This window comes from Sitophilus oryzae, unplaced genomic scaffold (assembly GCF_002938485.1).
Source record: "Sitophilus oryzae breed Bouriz unplaced genomic scaffold, Soryzae_2.0 scaffold_860_pilon_pilon, whole genome shotgun sequence".
In the NCBI taxonomy this organism is placed as follows: domain Eukaryota; kingdom Metazoa; phylum Arthropoda; class Insecta; order Coleoptera; family Curculionidae; genus Sitophilus; species Sitophilus oryzae.
The window spans coordinates 1,211,890-1,235,925 of NW_022147484.1; the positions used below are offsets into that span (position 1 = coordinate 1,211,890).

Sequence of the window (24,036 nt, forward strand, 5' to 3'; positions counted from 1 at the left end):
ATGAAAGCCAGTATTTCTATTTCCACTGAATTTACTGTGATGCGCGTTTTGTGTAACGCAGAAACCAAAAATAACAAAAGACTTGTAACAGTCTTTTTTCCTAGAGAACTATTACTAACGCCTAACAGTCGGTCTTTTTGTTCTCGGGCGCCACCCCCAAAGTTTAAAGTGTTTGAGAGACCACCTCGGCCAATACGGGTAGCTTTTCTACAGTGGAGAATCCAGGGAAATGGGGTAAAAGCCAGTTAAAGTCGAATATATTCCATAACGAGGTTTATTTAAATAAATTAATTATGAATCCAATATCTTCAAATAAATAAAATCTGAAGAAAATACTAAAACATGAAATATCGAAAATATAACACAGAGAAATTAAATCGGTTAATTACAATAACAAATAATTAAGTAATTAATTAATAAATTAAAATAATTATGAATCCAATATTTTCAAATAAACAAAATATGAAGAAAATACTAAAACATGAAATATCGCAAAATCTAACACAGAGAAATTAAATCAGTTAATTACAATAGCAAATAATTAAGTTCATATGATTTAAATTCAAACCTGTAAAGAAATATTATAATAGAAAAATACTAGCAATACATACTCACATGCATCTTTAAATAAATCAGATATATAAAAAATATTATTATTATGGTAAAATAAAAGAGGAACCTTAATTAACTCCTCCTCCGTAAAGGAATTTTATACCATAAAAATAAAATAAAAAAAAACTCTACTGTGCTGAAACTAAAATTTGTGATTACTAGAACTCTGATGGGGTATCTGGCGGTTACAAAAAAAAGAAAGAATGTGATTACCTCTAACGGTCTGGTTTTCTGAATCGCCTACAGCAGCCCGGAATCCAGGCACACTAATTATTCACGGTCAGGTATAAAGAAAACTTAAGAAAATCGGCGTCGGATCAAAACGAAACGGTCTGGTTGTCTATTCACGGTCAGGTATAAAAAAAACTTAAATGCTCGGTTTTTAACTATCTATACTCATAAATCAGAAATACGGTTTAGACTTATTTTAAATCAAATCTCTGCGACCACGATTTATACTTATTTAAAATCAAAAACGGAGATACGGTACTTTTTACTTCAAAACTCAAGAATTCGGTTTTTTTACAGCAGTGCTGATAAAAAAACGGATCAGGACTCGCGAGGTTTACTTAGAAAAAAGTTCACCGGTACTTAGTCTCAACAGGAAGAACCCCGTTTTCGCGCTCCCGTCGTATTAAATAATCTTTTTCCGTCGGGAACCACAAACCACGTTCGGTTACCATCGTCCCCACGACCCATCAAGATTCCTTACAGTAAAAAAACGGTTTTTACCCGTCGATCCTACAAAAAAAACCATTTGCTGTTTGTACCAAAAAAAAACTTCAACGTCTCCATGCAAATCGACGAAATATTTAACACAATTTTATCAGCAAATAATTTTTAGTATTAAAAATATTTTTCAGTTTTAGATGTTTTATCATAACAGTTCTAAAAATAAAAATAAACCATACTAAGCTTGTCTAAGAATTATTTGTTACCATAATCCTTCAAAACAAATGAACATATCAAATTCTACTTATATACAGTATGGTTCACAAATCCACAAACGCTATCCGTCCTGGTGATCAAAAAAACAAATATTTAAACATTTACCATGAGAATATTAACGATAAAAAAAATAAAAAAGTTAGGTCCCAAGGCAACCCGGCCACCCAAGGCAACCAGGGTCCTTCGGTGTACCAGCGGAGTACTTTCAAGCCGCGCTGTCGTGCCGTGTTTGATTTATGTTCACGCCTAGCATTTAACCGGTTAAATAAAAAAAATATACGGACTTCATTACAGACTAAAACCAACAATCAAAACACGCTTACAGTAACAGAGACACTTTAGAAAACTGTTAAGAATCAAATGATACCACCATGTCTCAAACGTATCGGTTCTTGAGAAAGCTAACTGTGAGAGCGCCGAATCCCGCTTAAGACGGGCTGATCACGAATGCAGGAAAACCACCTACCAAAATCTCTTTTTTGCGATGAGCTTGTAGACGGTAAGTGGAATCTGGGTGAGACAACTCAATAGGTACAAGGATATTTTCCATGAAAACTTAGACAGGATAAGCATGCAGAATAAGAGTGCAATGGAGAAGAATTGTAAACTAGGTTAACAACGACAACCAAAAAGCAAAGAAGCAACAAAGTAATTAAATTTTTGAATTTTTGAATGTCCAGAGTGCGAAAGGGAGATAACATCACGTATCGTCTTTCAGTCACAGAAAAGCTCATGAAAGAAAATTCCTTTTGTTACCATCTTTTGGTGAGTATCAAATACTCGTCAACGAGTAATGGCAGTAAGTAAATAAGTACCTATTATCGGTTATCGAATTTGGTATAGAAAATAATATAACATTTTTTAGAATATTTTTTATGAGAAACATGTTTTTCCACATCAAACTTTAAACAAATAATTTAAGAAGTTCATTTTAAGTTAAAATAGGCTTCATTTTCTAAAAGAAATTTCTGTCTGGATAGTTCACTGAAACCCGATAGTAGATATAACATTTTCTAAGCTTATAAATATGTTAAATATGTATGTATAATATGATTGCAAAAAAGGAAATAAAACTTGCCATTTCTGGAAAACTAACTTCATAACATTAGAAACTAGCCTCAAGAAGCGAGAAAGGAGGAAGGTTTTATTACAATAAATTAATTCGCCGTTGAACATTTATTAAATCCAAGAAAATTGAAGTGGATTGTTGTCCGCGTCGCGAAATACAATTAATAATCTCTCAAAGGAATTGAAAAACGTCTTTGGGACAGAAATTGCTGACTGAGACGGGGCAAGAAGGAGGATTTCCGGAAATCTGGGAAACGATTTCGGCATTTTTAACTAAGGCAATTAAAGTCTAATAAAACCGGAACAGGGTTTTGTCTTAAGAGAATATTTTATTACGCTCTGATTTCTTCTGTGTTCTTTAATTGCGGATCGTAATTTGTTTAATGTATAACTGGTTTCTGTTGGGAAATCTCCTTGTTTCAACGTTTCAATTAGAGGAGTTTTGGATACCGTTTGTCAGAATTCACCAGCTAATTTTTCAAACGAAAATTTAGAAACTTTTTTGTTCTTTGATCTTATATTGAAGCTTAATTTTTTCCGTACTTAGAGAATCTTTCTATACAGGGTGGTCCGAATTGTTTTCGGGAAACTTCGGCAGTATATTCTGCACATAAAAATAAGTAAAAAAGTTCGTATACATATATGTCCTAAAATGCTTTGTTTCAGACAGACCGGGTATAGAAAAGTTTAATTTTTATTTCAATTTTTTCCAAATAATTTCTGAAACTAATATAGATATTTAGATGAAAATGGGTGGCTGGGTGTTTTTTGACATGAGAAATTTGATTTCGATGTCAATATAACTCTTACTTGTAAGTGGCGCCACCTACACATTTTTAACTGGTTTCACGAATAATAAAATTTTACCCGTAACCTATGGGTGAAAAAATATACATTTGTTCCATTTTTATGGTTGGTAAAAATCGCGAGAAACCATTCTCATTATATTTGAAATATCAATACAAGTTATCATTGACAAAAAATAAACATGTTGACTAGATAGTTATTTTCCTGAAATAACAAATTAGGAAACTTTTTATTTTCTAAAATGAACCATACTTTTTTCTAGAAAAAATCATGACGAAACAGTATGTAAAAATGTATCAAATTTATGACTTCAGTTTAATAACAATCTAGTCATGTTTCATGTTCAAATTTTGTCAATGATGACGTATTGATTATTTCGATTACAAATATCTCCAGAAGTATTACTCTACTTTTTTACGTAAAAAATAGTAGTAACTCAGTAGTTTTATACAGGTATGTAAGATAAGTTATTAATTTTCAAACCACTTAAAAAATATTTAGGTAGCAATGCAGGTTTTGATTGCAATATGTAGGAATCTTTAAGTCGTATTAATATCGAAATCAAATTTCTCATGTGAAATAACTCTCAAGTACCAATTTTTATCCAAATATCAACCTTAGTTCAGAAATTATTTTGAAAAAACCGAAATAAAAATGAAACTTCTACATCCTGTATCTCCGAGACGAAGCCATTTTAGGGCATAAATTTATACTTCAAACTATTTTACTTATTTTCATTTACAGAATATTCTGCCGAAGTTTCCCGAATACATTTCGGACCACCCTGTATAATGATTTACGAAATTTAATAAAAACTTAAGCGAAAGGAAAAAGAACTAGTAGAGACATTTTAAAATACAGTACTAAAAATATATTTTACGTCAGAAATCATAATATGGAACCAAATTGGTATTTTAGATTTTTTTTTAATCCTATGAATAAAAGAAGTGTCAATCATAGTTGGATAAATTGTGAAAAGTATTTTTTATTGTGTATTATTTTTTATTTATATTTTTTTCATTCGCCAAATCTATAAAATTATTATTCCAAATTAATGAAACATTCAAACGGGCAATATACATTTTCCCCCTTCGAGTTAAATGTAAAATTCCATCGAAAAACAACGACAATGTCGGAAACAAATCGACTCGCCGCTCCATTTTGCAGGTAAACAGATTTAAAATTTAAATTGAGCACCGCAAAGAGACGGAAGCACAGCAGCAATTGAACGTAATGAAAGAGAGTGAATCAAATTTCAATTTCTAACTTTCAACAGGCTGACTGCGTTGCGGTTGGAGTTCCAGGTGGCCAGGCCACACAAAATTAATACGGAAGTTAGATTTGGACGAAAATCGTGACTGTGAATGAAAGGGATATCGGTGATCTCGAAATGTATAAAATAACGGCTTGATGCAATATTCAAATATTATGATGGCAGTTATTTCAATCATTGCTATTGCATTGAACTATTTCTTGAAAAATAGCTTAGTTATTTCGCCACTGAAACATGAATTTATAAAATAAAATTGTTTTGTTTTGTAAAATGCCACTGCATATGAAAATATAAACAGAAACGAGATTGTAAGTGGCTTTTTACTCATAAACAAATTTGTTTACCAGTTAAAGTCGTTATATCTCTTCCAGTCATTAGAAATGAAAAACAAAAAGAATAAAACAAATATTTAAAATATCTAAATAAAACTATTTTACAAACAATTTAGCTCAGTTTTTTAGCTAGTTTAGATACATCTATCAAAACTGTTAAACTGATATATAAACTGATGCTCTGATAAACTGCATGTCATCATATAAAATCAAACTATCCATTACTACCTGATAACCAGTTAAGACCAACAGGCTTAAAATGTACGAAATTTTGTCGCGACCCATCTTTTGTTTTTTTGGCTAGGATCGCTTAGGTGCTTTTTTAATTCAAAAGATCAAACAGTGCTTTTCTTTTATATTATGCATATAGAGTTAGAGAAAAGCAGTAGATAACTTCTAAACACTATTGTCTTTGAAAGTATACTGCACGAAGAGAAATGCATTTTTGCATCCGTTGGAACCAGTTCTGAGCGCAGTTATTTCACTCGCTTATTGGTACCTTCAAAAGGCGCTAACTCCATCTTCTGGGAACATGAACCTTCGACCACGCAGCTCATTCTTAATTTTTGGAAAAGTAAAAAAGTCGTTAGAACTTCGGAGACTGTATGCAGGATGGTCCAACAATTCCATGTTTACATGCTTTAAAAACTCAACTTTTAGTTTTTTAAAGGTATTTTCGAGTTGTATGGAAACTTGCATTGCATTGTTTGGGGGAGATCATTCGTCGTTGAGTATTATTTTTTTGAAACTCAGCAATTGCTTCCGGCAGACAAATAGATATGTACCAGTCAGCAGTAACAGTTCTTTGATATTGCATGAAAATTGTTGCTATATAAGTAGCTTTTGAGACAAATGTCGCCACCATATTTTTGGAAACACCTGAGAATGGGTAACTTTAGTCGGCTTTGGTTCATCTCGGGATACCCAAACAGCCGATAGGCGTTTATTTTCGGGTTCATAAGAGTAAATCCTGGAATACTCCCAAGTAGCATATATCTGACTTCGAACTAAATCTGACCTAAAGCGACGTCAGACTTTGTGCAAATTTAGGTCGGGTGCTGGTGATACGACGGGTGATGTCGCTTTCCTATTAAAAGCGACGTCGTTGGATCTGAGTCGGTAAATCCAACGATCTGTCGACGTACAAAATAACAACGTACCATTTTTATTAATTTCCCAACGTCGTTCCCACGTTGGCTTGCACAACGTACATATACTTGAACTAACCCGATGTCTACACGTTGTCCGAATAGGATACGTCTCATTGATAATCTCTAAAGTTACGTCCAAATATATTTTGTTGTATTTTATGTTCATATTTATAACCTAATTTACGTATCTCTATTTACGTCCGTAAATACATCCCATTAAATAGCATTTGCGGCCTAATGAACATCATGAACATAACCTAATAAAAAGTTGTATATATACTATCTTAAAAAAGTGGCTGCCCATTTTTTTAAGGAGAAAACAAAAACTAAAATATAATTGCACAAATCGTGTTATCACGGTATGTAGATCACGTTTTTTGTTTTTAAAATGTATATTCACATTCCGATTTCTAGTAGTATAATATTGATAAGGTTGAGTTCGGGGGGGGACCAAAGTACAGTTTTATGATTAAACCAGCTAGAAAATAAAAAAAAATATTTTGCGAGTTACTTTTTTATAGATATTTTTATTTCATAAATCTACCTAATTTTGAAGGCGCCCATTGTTTTCTGGAGTATTTTAATCAGGTACATCAAAAAAGTGACTTCCGTTGACAAAACTGATGTCTGGATTAATGATTCAGAAAATATAATATGAAATTAGGTAGGCACTTATACTTATATTTGAGGGGTAATTATGAATCCATTATGTATTTTCTTGGTAGCGAATTTGAGACCAAACGTAACGTAAGTGCTTAGCGACGAATTTTAAGTGACTGAAATCGAACGTAATATGACGTTGGTAATTGGTAGAATTACATTCCCTATTAGGGCAGATACCGACGTCGCGTCGAGGCGACCCGAATCTGTATTTATGTGCAAATAAGGGTCGTCAGGCGATCGAACCAACGTTTGTACCCGACGTCGGGTTTATTGAACGCGACGTATACCCGACGTTAGATAACGTCCAAATGCTACTTGGGCTGTATGTATAGATTTTTTGTATATGCGCGCCCCTGCATAGTTTCGTTTGTTAAGCCGGTGTAGAATTTTTTGGCACCAATTGACTCTAAATGCTTTCTGTTCTTCAACAGATGCGGTATCCAACAAAAAACTATTTTTTGCAGATCATTCTTCATGTATTTTTTTTTGAATTGGTGTTTTTGAAATGCGCAATGTAGCTTCAATTTCACGATATGTGACATGTCAATCTTCTTGAATCAGCTTACGTACAGCATCGACATTTTCCAGGGTGTTTCCAGCTGTTGTTGGTGGACCTGTTCTTGGATCGTCACTAAGACTAATCCGTCCACGTTTAAATTATCCATACCAACGAGAAATTGTCAACAAATGTGGTGCTTTATTGCCAAAAACAGAAATCAAAACAGCAAGACATTCTTGTTGAGACAACTGTCTTCGAAATTTGTAAAAAAATTACTGCGCGAAAATGTTCTTGTCTTAAGCTGTACGCAGACTGGTGCGATCACGGCCGCGATCACGATCTGTACGCGGCCGCCAAAAACCAAACCAAAACTTACTGAAGAATACATATGATCCGTTTCACATTGGCGCGATCGGGTTTTGGAGACGAAGTGGCCTGGCGGCGTTCTATTCTGCGGGGGCTATCAGATTCAACTTGTCGAGATTTGAATTTTCCGTTATTTTGTGTGTTTTTTCTTGTTGTAATTTAGAAATGGAGTTACCAGAGCAGCTAATTAAGGCTGTAAAAATATACAAAATTCTATATGATTTATCCGATCAAAGTTACAAAAATAATAGAATTAATAATAAAAAGTTTGAGACAAAATTGGAGTTGCAATTGGATTGGATAGTACATATATATATATATATATATACATTTTTATTGTTTAAGTTTAAATGTTGTAGGTACATTTTTAATTTGTACCTATATGGATACCTATAGGATGGCGCACTACATACAGGTTGTTAACTCGACAGTTACTTATAGGGGAACAGAATGGCAACACTGCCTATTGAGAACCCATGCATTATTGATTTTTCTACCGACTCGTCCCGTGGCATCGTCTGTCGACGAGCGGGCCGAGATTGCCATATTTCAACCATAAAGCTCTTGCCGCGAGTAATGAACAAATTAACAACCTGTATAGGTACGGCAGTGAACGTGAACGCGTTGGTGTGTGCTAGAATGACGCTCATGTTATGCTACCCTGATCGTGATTGTGATCGCGCCCGTGATCGCACCAGTGTGCGTGTTGCTTAAATTCCATTTTTCGACTGACTCATCTACTTCAAAAATTCAGTTTAGGTGCAGCTTCAAATGAAGCGGTCTAAAACTTTGGCATTAAGTTAACTAAAAATGACAGTTAATTTTGACATTTGATATGTTGACAGACGCCTACTATGTTTCTATAAGCAAAATATAAAAGTCAACCCTCGTAATAAAAGGAAGTTTTTTTATTAAGCAAACTAGGAAAATGCCAAGATAAAGTGTATGCTGAAGTACTAAACATCTCGTGACTCTGGACTTGACTCTACGCAATCAACTATCAACTCGTTAACCGTTATTTCCGCCGCCGATACCTGCGACGAACTTCGCCTTGAATTCTCAAGTTACGTCGACCTGATTTTAATTTTTAATTAATAATGTTTATTATAAGAACCATGTTACACATATACACAAATTTGCTTAACATGTTATACATGTTACGCCAACGATTCCCTTGTTTACATCAAATTGACTTACTGAAACATGATTTCTTCCCAAATTGATATTAACCCAAGTTTTAAAATGATTTAAGTTTTGACAATATTTTTTTAAGATTTGTACTATATGTGATGTTTCAAATATCAAAGAAACTATTTAATCATTACACAAAAATATAGAAATACCTAGACACGTAAAAGTTTTAATACATTTACCCCATCATTCATTGTATTTAAACGGCTTTGTTAGTATTGTTCATAATCGATTGTCATCATTAGCGGTTTTCACAAATTGCGTCAACGCGGAATTTTAAAGCTGAATTTGCTTTATTTTTTTGTTTTGTTTTGTACACATTCTAATTTGGCACACAATTCTGTATAAATAATGATAATTAAACAGTTTGTTGAACATATACATCGCATACTCTTTGTGTACCTGTGTATTTTCAACTCAGTTCGTCGATTTAACTAAACTACAATCATTTGCATGCATCGTATTTATTTCAGTTTATCCTATGTTTAAAACAAAGTGTTATAGTAAAGAGCTTGAAATGCTGTTCTTTTTGAATTAGTGGAGTGCCCAGAGACTTTTATCTCGGAATTCAACTACTGTGAATGTATTAATGTGAATTGTGTTTTATAAATAAAATACTAAAATTTTTATTCATTTCTTTTTTCGTTGCTTTTAATTTATTATTTTAGTAATTTTAGTAAATTCTTAGTTATTTCCTTCTTAATTTTTGGATTTTTTTATTTTCTTTTTCTAAGTAAATTTATTGAAATAAATGAATCTAATGCATAAGCTATACTTATTCTGCTCATATTCTAATCACTGAAATTTTGATTGAAATCGAATTATACAGAGTGGTGCGTCATATACGACGCGATTTTTGCAAAGAGACCAAAAGTTTGCATTGAAGTGAAATTTTGTGAGCTTATATAAGTCAAATTAAAGCATTTTCTAAAATTATATAGAGTTCTACAGGGTGTCCCCAAAAAAAGTTACACATGAAAGTTGTGTTTCTTATAATGTAACACCCTATATATTAATTGATTTTCGGATTCTAGTAAAAAAATAAAGACGAGTTTTATTAGAAAAGTAGGTATATGACTAAAATGTATAATTTTTGAAATATCTTCACCGGCACCAAAAATGGGCGCCTACTTTGATGTATTTTAAAATTTAATATATTTTGTTCTAGTGGGCGAATTTGATGATTTTTAAAGTAGTATGTAGCCAGTTTATTTGACTTTTTAGTATCTCTTTCTAAATTAAACGTGAAAGTCCCCATCTGTTAATTATACGAGGGAAAACAAATTGTTGATATTTTGGTGAAAGTTTGAAACACCCTATGGTGGAATATGTTAAAACAGCAAGAAATTTAAAAATTATTTTATCATCTAGATACATCCTTTCTCGATAGTTTGTTTTTTGGTTCATCTCATCAGCTTTACTTTTGTTGGAAATATTCGCTTTTGAAGAAGACACTAACATTTTTTCGTAATTTTTACATTAAGACCATGCCTTTGATGTTGGTCCTAGTCAACAGATCTAGTAAATTCGGGTCCCGAAACAGACCTTCTTGACATAAGATTTGCTTTATTTAGTCTTCTTATAGTGCGTTAGTTAATATGCACGTTCCTGAGGTGCAATTCATTATAAATTTGAAAATCCGGCAAACGGCGCGCGGCGGTTTCTTAGCGATAAACTTACAATAAGTCGATTGTCTCGATTAGAAGTTCTCAAACGAAGGTTCCTGGACGTCTAGATTAACGTCCTAATGGACTTGGTCATAATTCAAAAAGCACTCAGTATACTCTATGGTATTAAGGTATTTTTGGAACCGGAATTTTAAAGCAAATTCGCTGAACTAATAAACAAATTTAAAACATTTCATTTCAAAAACTAAAACTTAAGTGTAAAATATATTTGACTCACCCTGTATATCTATAAAAATATTTTTGAAATGTGAACAACCATTAAACACATATTTTGTAAAAGGTATGGAGTGAATAGGAATCCTGATACAGAGCTTTTTTCGGAACACGGACCCATCTTGCATGTATGCATTTGTATATGTATGTGTGTTTATTTAAATACTAAAGTAAAAGCAACGAATTTAAATGGGTAAACTTTGTAATATATCTTATTAACAATACAATGCAAAAAGTTTTATAAAAATTCGTTCAATTCGATCTGTTTCAGTAGCAAACTGAAACAGATCAAGAGAGAGAGTGAGAGAGAACTGAAAATCCCTGCCCTATTTCTAGTCCTCGCTCCAAATACCTTCAAGTGGCTGCTGTATTGCAAAGGAATAAGAAATGAGCCTCTTTAAGTAGTAACGGCGTAGACTTAACTTTTATCCAATTAGGTAACTTTAAAATTGGATCCGGTCCTCTATCGCCATTTCTCTTCGCTGTCAAACAAGGTCAGTTCCCGATTTCATTAAGAAACTTTTATTTATCGACAAAGCTATTTTTTCCCGCTATTCTTCCATGTTCGACTAAAATAGGAAATATCAAAAATAGAGGTATATTATATTTTAATAAAAAAAATATTTTATACACCATATAAATAAACAAACCTTACTGTACAGGGTGTCCCATTTTAGTTGAAATCATACGGTATCTCCGTTATTAGTGAAGATAGAAGGATGCGGTTTGCACTAACTTGTGCCACTTTTTTGTCAAACGAAACATGCTGTAAACAAAATTTTCAAACCCCTCTTTTTTTTCTGAGCTACAGGGTATTTTTGAAAATTTTGCAATTTGGGACACCCCCCTGATAATCTGTTTATTTTAGAACTTTTTACCGAGAATACAATGGCGTAGTCTGTTATTCTACGAAAATAATATTTTCGAAGATATGAACTAAAGTTATGTTTTTTTTTTAACTGGAACACCCTGTCTATTTATAAATTATATGATTTGTTTTGCCATAAACTTCTCAAAAATATATATCACTCTATATTTATTTTCACTATCTACTGCAATATTTAAAAGTTTATTAAAAAATCCTCGAAAAAATCATATTTATTAGTAGGCCATGATTGATAATAACAGAAAATAAAGAATTGTTAAAAGTATACTGATATCTGTCTCTTGTTTTATTTTAGGGGCTACTAATAATTTTTTTATATATTAGAAAAACTTAACTCTCTACCGCTTTTGTAAATCTTTGAAGTTATCGTACCGGAACTTTTAGATATTCCTTTAGCTAATTTACGTGAAATATACTTTCAGCAAGAGGTGGCTTTCCCTAACAACTTTGAAAATATTAGAATTTTGTTAAATTATTATTTCTCAAATCATGGAATTGGAACCAATGGACCCATATGATGGCATCCCCGATTCCCGGATTTGTCCGTTCTCGATTTCTGATTTTGGGGATTTTTAAAATATGAAATATATCGTAGCAACTACAACAATGTCAAACACCTGGAAAATGCTTTAATAATACAAGCTTTTAGATATTTGCAAACCCATCCCGTTATAATAAATTCTGTTATAAAGAAAGAAAAATATATTCAGAGATTCAGTGGTAACAGTTCAAAAGTAAAATATATCAATCCCAAATAAAATTTGTATATGTGTATGCCCATTTTAGTAATACCATTTTAATTTTTATGTTATTTATCACGGCCTACTAATCAAAAAATGATATATTTCAAATATTGAATTAAAGAGTGAAAATAAATATAGAGTGATATACATTTTTGAGAAGCTCATAGCAAGACGGATCATATGATTTATAAATATACAGGGTATTCCACTTAAAAAAACATATCTTTAGTTGATATTTTTTTAAATATTTTTTCTGTAGAAAAACAGACTACGCTACTGTATTACTTTTGTCGAGAATGTGTATTCTACGTAAAAAGTTCTTGAATCAGTTTTCACCCTCTCGATATCACCCACAATAACGGAGATACGGGGACTGTCCCAAATTGCAAAATTTTCAAAAAGACCGTGTAGCTCAGAAACGAAGAATGCCATGAAAATTTTGTTTACGGCATCTTCCGTTTGACAAAAAAGAAAAAAGTGGGACAGATTTGTGCAAACCGCACCCTTCTATCTTCACTAATAACGGAGATACCCTATGATTTCAACCAAAATGGGACACCCTGTACAAAATGCAAGTACCCAATATATATTATTAACGAAGATCATGCATAATTATTATACAAGGTGAGTCGTAAATAAGTGCAAATATTTTTAGGTGGTATATGTCGACCCCAGAAATACATTTTGTAAAGCCTATATAATCTAAATGTTTTGTTGGAAGAAACGACAAAACTTCTTGTAGTCAGATTTATTATAGTTTTTGACCAGCTACAATCAAGCAAAAATACAGAGAGTACAAAATGCATCGGTAAGATTTATTTGTGATCTGCATTGTAGAAAGCAAGTAACTCCTCACTTGATTAAATTGAATGAGCCTAGACTATGTTATGTTTAGACTAATTACGTTTAGAATACCTTTATACTAAAAAATGTCTATACCTATGTGGCGGATTCATCTTTCCAAAAAAATCCTATGGGTATTTCGCCACTGCACTGCAAGAAAATCTACAAAATAAAGTAGTTATTTTTTGTAAACACTTCTGCGTTAAACCTAAACGGATGCTGCTTGTCAGAAGTTATGTTTACAGTAATACAAATTTGCCTAACAAATAAAAAAATGCTTAACGTTTCGGAAAGATATCTCTTTCCGTCGTCGGAAGCAAAAAAATACAAAGAATAAAGAAAAAAAACTATTTAAAATATTTAAATTCAACTATTCGAGAACACTTTACTTTTTTAAAACAGATACGTCTACAAGAAACCGTTGACGTTCTGTTATTTTTAACACACGTTTTATTTTTTTGCTTCCGACGACGGAAAGAGATAACTTTCCGAAACGTTAAGCATTTTTTTCTTTGTTAGGCAAATTTGTATTACTGTAAACATAACTTCTGACAAGCAGCATCCGTTTAGGTTTAACGCAGAAGTGTTTACAAAAAATAATTATTTTATTTTGTAGATTTTCTTGCAGTGCAGTGGCGAAATACCCATAAAGGATACCTTTATACTATGTTACTATATAAAGTCTATACATACAAACTTCCTCTACGGAATTAGTAAACCACAATATAGTGTGAAAAATAAAATTTCACTAAAAGCCACAAGTAATGAAAGAATAAATACCTAAAACATCTTACTGTCTAAATGGTTTTTTGAGACTCCTGAGCTATATTTTTGCCGGGTTTTTCATAAATTTCTCAAAAAAACTCCCTGTATATTATTTAACATATAGTTACCTTTATTGTTACAATTAATTACACTTTTTATCGAACAAATTAAAAGTCGCAGTTTTAGAAAGTTATTTAAGTACCAGCATAAAGTTCTCTGGTTCGTTTTATTCGCAAATATCTTCCACGACCTGTTTACTTACAAACCAGACGGAATTTACAACAAACCGCAAAGCTACGGGCCTCTTCCTTTTGCCATTTAACTAACAAGAGTCGTATTTATTTCGCGCGGCCACTCCAAACGAACGAACCTCAGGGATTTGTCACAAATTTGCCACTCTCCAACTTTTCAGCCAGTAAACTCAGTGCCGGAACAAATTACTGGCACGTTGTATAACAAAAAAAAAGTTTTACGACGAAACATTTATGTTTTTTCATTATCATCGGATTTATGTTATCAAGCTCTATACAGGGCGGCGCTGCGCCATTCACTCAACACGAAGGCTTCAAGGAGTTAGTTTTTATTGAAATGAAATTTTGGGGGCACATTATTTAAATTAATTTATAGCATTTTTTAAAAATATATAAAGTTTTGCAGGTTGTTCCTAAAAGAGACACTCATCAAAGTTTTTTTTGTACTGAAACACCCCATACACTATGTCCCCGGATTGTCTTTACAAGAGGAAAAAAACCTTTTTATTGTTGGTACTTTGAGAAAAACAAAACATTTTTTTTTTGGAATTTTATTTATGGAACCAAGAGAAACATATTTTATCATACATTTCACATTCACTCTAACTTACTTTTTTATTTTTAGCCTTACATATTTTTAATATAAAGATATAATAATGATTTTACTTAATATAAAACGAGCTTGCAAAGGTTATTTTATTTTCGTTGATTTCTAATCTCAACTTTCCAATACTGTTCATTCATTTCCGCAATTTTTTTATATATGATGCTCCGATATTTTTGGCAATGCGGGCTTTTGGAGGTCTATTACATTAGAATGGATATGCGGGGATATTTGGGTGGTTTCTTAGGACCATTCAACGTGTATTAGAGTGTTCTTTTAACATAGAAAAAAGACTAAACTAACATGGAAAAAGTGTAAAAATTGGATAAAATCGAAGGATTTTACCAGGATAATTAATGGTTTTATTTTTTTAACGATTTTTGCTATATACCAGTTGTGGATCGTGGTCATTATTGTAGGGAGGTCAATAAAGCGCCATCGGACGCGTCCAAATTTAATAGGTTTCTTACAAGGTGCTGATTAGATTAACCTCACCCTTAAATTTTATATGAAACTGATTATTGAATATTAAACATATCTGTATATTGATCCATCAATAACTTACCGAATATCAGTGTAAGAAGTTCTTTGAAGTGTTTAAATATTTCTTTCTCTGGTCCATTTTGATTTTTATTATTTCCAAATTAAAAAAAAAATTATATTGCAGAGCTAACCTCTTTATCATTATACGAGAATATTTGAATTCATTCATTGGAGTCAAAATTTGGTAAATTGGGTATCGAGTAAGGGAAGAGCCGCTGCTATAATATTAATAATACTCTTAGGAAGGTGTAACAAGATAATTAAAAACTTGTGCTTACCTTAAAATCTCTTTTAAACTACACACAAACAGAACATTTTTACAAGGTGTGTACTATAGGCACAACTATGATGATACGAAGTATCACACATACATATGACTTATACATTGTATGTCTCATATACCGACGTCAGATTGCATCATTTTAATAATTATTTGTTACGTTACAAAAAACTCTTTAGAATCTTGAATGCATACGGTATACAACTAGTAGACACTGTATCACACAATTGTATCAATATAAACCTGCGTGTATCTCATATGTATATGTTAGAACTAGATGAACACTTATGTTCACTTTAACATATTTTGTTTCTCATGTGTTTCCCTTGTAGAAACGTAATTTCATTTGGACGTTTAGTTAAAGGAAAATAAATCTAAAAATAAATATAAATTCTGTTAAAATTTCTTACATTTTTAAACAGGTGCTCTAGTGCCATTTCACTAAAAATCCAGTCAATCTTCTTTACACAAATTTTCCACTGTAGGATTTAAAAGACGCATAAATAATAATATCACAAAAATATAAATGCATAATATATACACATGCACAATTTTTAAAGTTTTATTTCACATTTTTTATATTTTAAGTTAATGCGGCGGTCTTTCTCTAAACGTTTTTTAAGCTTTAAAAAATTTAAGCAATTGTTTTCTTTTAACCGCACGATTTCACAACTAAACACCATGTCTATTTTAACATCTATTCCAAAGGTGTAGCGCGAATTTTGTGTAGGTAATAATTCATAATTTTCAACAACAAATTACAAATATGGCCTAAAAATAGTGTATTTATCTTTTGTCTTAAAAAGGAAAAGCCATAGAATTATCCTACTATAAAACCACACTATTTGCATAGTTTTAAACTTTTAAAAATGAACAGAAGGGACTGAAATACACTACTCTTATTATTATCTTTAGCCAAATTTGAATAACAACTAATAAGACTTGAAAAAATTAATTTAGATTGCCTGGTATATTTAGAAAATAATATTTACTACTTTTTTTCATAAAACTTGCCGATTTAAAATTAAACATTAAAATATAAATCAACGTGTATTGGGACAAAAAAATATATGACGACGTGAATTAATTAAAAAAATTACATAATAGGTGTTGATCGGACAGAAATTATAAATTGTCATTTTAGGGGGTGCTGTAAAGCAGTTTCTTTAATTTTATATATATTTTTTTCATTACAGATGGCATGCGTCTGATTGGGGTCCATGTTCTGTCTCATGCGGTGGAGGTTCCAAAATGAGGCAAGTTCATTGTGTCGAAGAAAATAATAATACAAAAATAATGGTAAGTGTATACCTACATATAATAATTATTACTGTTACATTCTGGAAGTTCATGTAACGTTATTTTTTATGCAAAAACGATAATTATGATTAATAAAGCCAAAATAAAAAATATTTATTGTTACTAGATTTTTCTTCAAAATGTTCAAAACTGTTTAACTCGCTCTGGATAACGATATGTGCTACACACGGCTAAGAAAATCACTATAATAAACTTGATACTGTACCTGTGTACCAATATTTTCTAGTCGTTTGACTCGAAACTCGAAATACCAAGTATGTGGTACCAAATTATTCGTAAAATAATGCTTTTTCCAAATATATTAATGAACGATCCTCATTTCATTAGAAAAAAAATGAGTTGTGTTTAGAAATCCGATTTGGGCATATTTTAAGTGGTCGGGAAAAGTTATGAAAACATTAAATCTACTTCTCCAAGCCTCCTTGATTAAAAAATAATGGTTTTAACACAGCCCTGACACTTTAAATTGAAATTTGTGTTTATTGGGATATCTGCTATTTCTTCCAGCGAAAATATTAAAATTTGACATATGATATGTCATTCGATTCAGAATGTCATTTTCTATCAAATTAAAAAAATACCGAGAGTACCATTTAAAAATCAAAATTTGTAGTAATTTCCGGTGAAACAGAAAGTGACCGAAACAAACTGAATACTTCAATCAATTCTGATTTATGTCACAAACTAATGTTAGAAAAAATAAAAAAAATTATAGAGGTTAGTCACTTTTGAAAAACGCCCAGTAAAATTTGAAATAATCTAAACAAGCAATACGTGTATTATCAGTATTGTCACGGAAACTCAATAATGTGCGCAAAATTTTATAAGAATGAAGCATTGCAGGTTAAGTAAAAGATTGTAATGACAGACAAAGAAAAATTTAACAAAGACTGCGGAAATGGCGTCGAGGAAAAAAAAAGAAAAGTTTAATTAGATGTCAATTATTTCTGTTTTAACAAGGACTCCAATAAAACTTTTCGTCGAACGCGGCCAACGAATAAAAGAAGAGTTTTTCAATTAACGCTTTTACCATCTCAGCTTGTTGAAATTGCTATTCGAATTGCAAATTTAAAACTAGTATAGTCTCTAATGATCGATGCATTACAGAAATATAAAATAAATTAGATTAGTAATCTACAGATATATAATATTTAATTTGCTGTTACAGAATATAAGTTGTAATTTAACAAGTTGTAGAAATTCATTTAAAACAATTTTTTTAAACCCTATACTCACTATGCGCTGATACATCGACTTGATGCGTCCATGCACGCGTAGTGAGTTTGATTTATGGAGGCGGTTTGTCGATGCGATTCCTTAGTTCGTTGGGAAATTTATTCATTGTGTTCGTGATATTTCTTGCGATAGTTCCTCAAAAACCGAGACATTCCACCGAACCACTGCACGAACCATCCCACCGACGCACAATGAATCGAAGCATAAGAAAATAGAGACATTGGCTGTTTTTGAAGAGTTCCAAATTTAAATAATTTTTTACATATTTGTGTTAAAGAGATATTCTAGTCTTGTAAAACATATACAGTATGTCTGTTTGTTATTTACTTATTGAGCATATGAGCACCATTTGAAGTAAATTGAAAAATCATTCAAATTGGTAGATAAAGAGTCTTACATTTGATTGTAATTTTAAAATGGATGTAAAAGATATTCATTTGTTATATATAACGACTCATTAGAAGCGTTCTTGGGCTATAGTATAGGATTGTTAAATTAAAAAAAAAAGTCACACCAAAAGTGAAAAACTCATTTGTTTTTATTTATGTCATTAAGACTTAAAAATATAAAGTTTTTTTGAATTACAAAAAAATGTAAGCGGTGATATTACGTGCAATGTAAAGAGCCACCTTTACTAGCACATATCATAAAAATTTGCTGCCCCAAATTGCCACTGCAAAAAATATAACGTTTTTAATGTCAAAATCCTTGAATGTATGCAATGCACGCCCAGTGCACCATCAAACAATTTGTAATTTGCCGATATCCATAGGTAAGTATATTCGTCGAAGAATATTGGAGTGGGACTAAATTACACTAAAATACATTAGGCATATGGTTGAAAGGCCTAGAAATATTTTCGTTAATACCATTAATTTTTATGTAATTAAGATAAACAAGAGACATCGAACATGAATGAGTCGAAGTTCAGGTTTTGTCTTTTTATCAATACAGAAATGATATAATATTTATACATTTGTAATACAGTGCGCTAAGCTTAGCTATTTCGTCACTCAGATATCAAGTTTGCCATGGAATAACAATCAAGCATATTGTGAAAAGCCATTTCTCTTTTGTTATAATGTTTTTGTTTTCTTTTTTATTTAGAGGTTAGTTCTTTTGTGAGTCACCCTGTATATTTTGTTAACTATTTGGTACAAAAGGCCATATTAATTTAGATTTAACAGAGAAAGTAATTTCTCATTTGTTGTAACGTTTTGTTTTCTTTTTTGTTTATAGGTGAGCTCTTTTTGTAAGACACCCTGTATATTTTTTAAAATATCTGGTACAGAAGGCCATATTAATTTATATTTAACAGAGAAAGCAATTTCTCTTTTGTTACAATATTTTTGTTTTCTTTTTTGTTTAGATATTAGTTCTTTTTTTGAGACACCCTGTATATTTTGTAAACTATATGGTACCAAATGCCATATTAATTTAGATTTTTGTTGCATTTATTGAAGTCGTACATAGAAAGCAATAAGATAAAAGTATTAATTTCGAAATAAGTCAATGTCCATATTTTCTTATGCTTCGATCCATTGTGCGACGCATTGAGAAATCAAATCTACGCATTGACGACTGTATCGACCAACCGCATCAGCGCATAGTGATTATTAACGGTGGCCAAAGATCGAACGAGTATTAAAACTGAATCTTGAGATTCGATTCACCGATTAAAATATGATCCGTTTAACTGAATCGTAACCAGCACGGTGTTATATGATTATTTAGAAAAGAGAGTTTCGACTTTAGAATAAACCAGGACTAAAGGCAAATCTTAAACTTTTATTGAAAAGGGCAGAGAATAAACTACCTGCTATATATTACAGATTTTTACCGTTGTCACACATAATGCAGCCAGCAATACATCCCGAATTGTCTGGTTATCTATACACGAATCCATAAAATTTGAACGAACGAGTCGTAAGAAATGAATCATATCACAATGCGACTCGTTCGTTTCCACGGCTTGTTCGTTTAAAGGGTCGTGAGGATTGATTCATTGCTTACAATACGGTTCGTTCAATTGAATCGTTGCCAGCATGGATCTATAAAATTTGAACGAACGAGTTATAAAAAAGAGTCGTAAGAAATGAATCGTATCATAATGCGACACGTTCGTTTCTACGGCTCGTTCATTCAAAGAGTCGTGAGGACTGATTCATTGCCTACAAGACGGTTCGTTCATTGAATCGTGGCCAGCACGGATCCCTAAAATTTGAATGAACGAGTCGTGAGAATTGAATCGGATCATTTATTATTCATTTCTTCGACTCATTCATTCAAAGAATCGTGAGGATTGATTCATTGCTTACAATAGGGTTCGTTCAATTGAATTGTTGCTTACAATAGGGTTCGTTCAATTGAATTGTGGCCAGCACACGGATCCATAAAATTTAAACGAACGAGTCGTGAGAATTGAATCGAATCACAATGCGACGCGTTCGTCTCTAAGGCTCGTTCGTTCAGAGAAACGTGATAATTTATTTATTACTTGCAATAAATTAGAATTATAAAGTATGAGCTTGGGTATCCAAACGTTTGTAATATAGGTAATAACAATGAAATAAATATAGACCAGTAATGGTTATTTTAGTAATATTTATTAATATATTATGTTCTATTACTCTAATTTTATATATTAATAATAAAACAGTCTCCATAATTATGAAAAATGCGTATAGTTTCACAATCTCAGTTTAATAAAATAATAGAAATATCAAATATTGACATTTTAAATTTCAACATATTTATCTATATTTATATTTAATTTCAATATTCTTATACTATAGAATTTTTATTTTATACTTGATTCGTCATTTTCAATAGCTTAATGCTGAAAAATACTTTACAAGTCAGCTGTTAAACTCGTCAGACAGTTTTTACAACTAAAAATTGGCATTATATAATTGACAAACGAACCAAAAATTTTATTTGCGCTAGTTAATTTGCGCAATTAGATACTGACTTTTAGGGGGGCTCAAATATTTCAGGGGATCTTAGCTCACTTAAAAGATAACATTGATTTGAGGTTATAACCAATTTTAAACGACCCGCACCAATCATCAGCTATTTTTTTTCTAAGGACACACTAGATCCTATCTAGTTGCGCCACTGCTAATAATAATGACAAATATTTATAGGAACCGTGTTCTCTAAAATTTCAGGCAAAATATGGAATACCGTAACTATGGTAAGACGCGAAAGAGAGTCTAAAGAAAATGAGGATAGTTTACAAGAGGCAAATTAGCCACTTCCCTGTATAGAATTAAAATGAACAGAAGGCAGCTGTTCATCGTACGAAACCGAAAACGTCGATTCTCAATTCAAAGCCACTAACTTTACCGAACAACCCTCAAATAAAACGACTTCTCTAATCCCGTATACCCTTCTCCCGTAATTTGCTAAGTAGCAGCTATCAAAACTTTCTGGTCAATTTCGGATGGGTATTCGGTCGAAAGTTACTTCTCTGACGAGTCAAGTTGAATCGCTAACTGACTGCGTGCAATTCTCTAGAAAAATAATCCAAAAATCGACTCGACTTCAACTTAAGTCATTTCGAAGGAAGTGGAAAGGTCTACGTTTTAGTTAGATCGATGCCATTGGCCTTAAGTGTTTTTTCAAAGTAAAAGGCGTTTATAGATGTGTGCTGACTATCCTGGGTGTTAATGTAATCTAATAGCCGTTTTACACTTGGCAATTTATTTGTGAAATCAAACTTGTACTATTTATTTAGCAATGTAAAATGACAATTTGACGTCAGATATTTCAGCAAACTTGACGATTATGCTCCATGTCCCGCATAAATGCATGGATTCGAATTTTTGAAAGCTGTGTATAAGTTACAGTAAAAGTTGGAAATCAGTGATTGTTAACAATAATTGTTATTGTTATTGAAAGTCAATAAGTTTAAATGTGAAACTTTTTACTAGTACTAGTAAAAGCTCACATTCATTAATTTGTTAAGACTACGCCAGTAAAAGTACAACAGCTATTTCTAAACCAACTTTTTACTAGTGAATGCTAGCATTCCCTGGACAAAAGCAGGGAGTTTAAAAGATTCAGTTAGCGCGGTTACATGTTTTAAAAATATAAGGATAAATAAGGACAAGTTGAATAACAGGCATAATATAAGGATAATATTAAATTGGGCTAAACAATGGCAACGTTGACAGACATCTGGCGTAAATTCGCATTGTTTTTTGTGGTTATGTATAATTGTTTTGTTATCGTTGTAAAAAGTGCTCTGCTGTATTTTTCCTATAGAAGAAATTTTCTGTGGCAAATTTAAAAAAAATTTAGGCAAACTAGGCACTCACAGGAATGTAATAGTACTTGTTTTCATTTTTAATATAATGAAATCATAGCAAAAGTTACCCATGCAAGAGAAAAATATATTAAGGAACATAATGACTATGAACTTATTAAACATTTTGATACGCTTAAAGTAGCGGGTTTGAAAAAACGAATAACCCCCGTTGAAGCAAATTCGCGTTACTTTATTTGTCCACGATGAAGAACTTAATTAAAAGACACCTTGTACCTACCAATAAGCAATCTTATGTTTATGATTTTTTTAATTGTTTTTAACACTTCAAAATGTTTACTATGTTTTCTCTTAATATTTTTAAACGGTTATATCATATTTTCTATAATCTTTAATAAGTATGCTATAGAAGTGAAATTGTAATTTTGAGATATGTGGATCAGCTTGAATATTGAGGTGATTTAATATTCTTAAAAGTTTTATTTGTTCTAACTTCCAACAACATTCTTCCTCGTCACACTCGCCACTACAATAGAATAACTTTTCCTTGCAACCTTTAGTAAATGTTACTTTCACTATAGTAAATGTTAGAAATTACTAGTAAAAGTCGACAAATTTCTTTAAATACCACATTCACTTGTCCAATGCGTAATTGCTAGCATTTCCTAGTGAATTTTAACAGTCACTGAATTTCCGACTTTCACTGCAATAACATGTATGAAAACGACATGAAAACGGGCACCTAAAATTTTGATGTATTTTAAAGTTTATATTTTGTTCTAGTGAGCCGATTTTTGATGATTTTTAAGCAATTTGTAGCCAGACTATCTGACTTTTTAGTTTCTCTTTCTAAATTAAAAATGAAAGTTTCCATCTGTTAATTATACGAGGAAATCTGAAATATTGATATGATATTTTGGTGAAAGTATTCCACCACCTGGTGTATTATATTAACAAAGCAAGGAATTTAAAATCATTTTATCATCTAGGTAAGTCTTTTCGATAGTGTGATTTTGAATCATCTCAATAAATTTATTTTTATTGGAGATATTTGCTTTGAATAAGACAGTAACAATCTTCAACAATTTAAGGATTGAAGGTATGCTTTTGCTTTTGTGTCTTTATCAACACACTTATAAAACAGTGTCTATTGTTTATGTAGTGTCGTCATTGAAAAGTTATCTTATTATTGTCATTGACGTTTACTCTAGTAGAGATCGTTTTAAGTTTGAAGTATCATTATTCCTGCTTTAATTGATCATGGTAGATCAACTTTTGGACTTCCATCTCAACTAGACAATTCCATCTTAAACCATCTCTGCTAGAACTGCCCAGCCGAGTGTCCAGCAGACAATAATAATAATATGACTTTTCAAAGACAGTGACATTACATAAATTTGAGATCTATTGACTAAGACCAAAATCAAAGGTATGGCTTTAGTGTAAAAAATACAGCTAATACGTAACTGAACGAAGCATACGAG

General features: G+C 31.7%; 1 protein-coding gene across 1 annotated transcript in view; it reads left to right on the forward strand.

Moving 5' to 3' along the window:
- The window catches only part of LOC115890300 (ADAMTS-like protein 3), a 1,070,176-nt gene that overhangs the window by 973,539 nt on the left and 72,601 nt on the right, over positions 1–24,036 (forward strand). Inside the window, exon 13 of the mRNA XM_030910476.1 lies at positions 16,923–17,025. Coding sequence (XP_030766336.1) covers positions 16,923–17,025 — 103 coding nt within the window. The remainder of the gene's footprint in view (positions 1–16,922; positions 17,026–24,036) is intronic.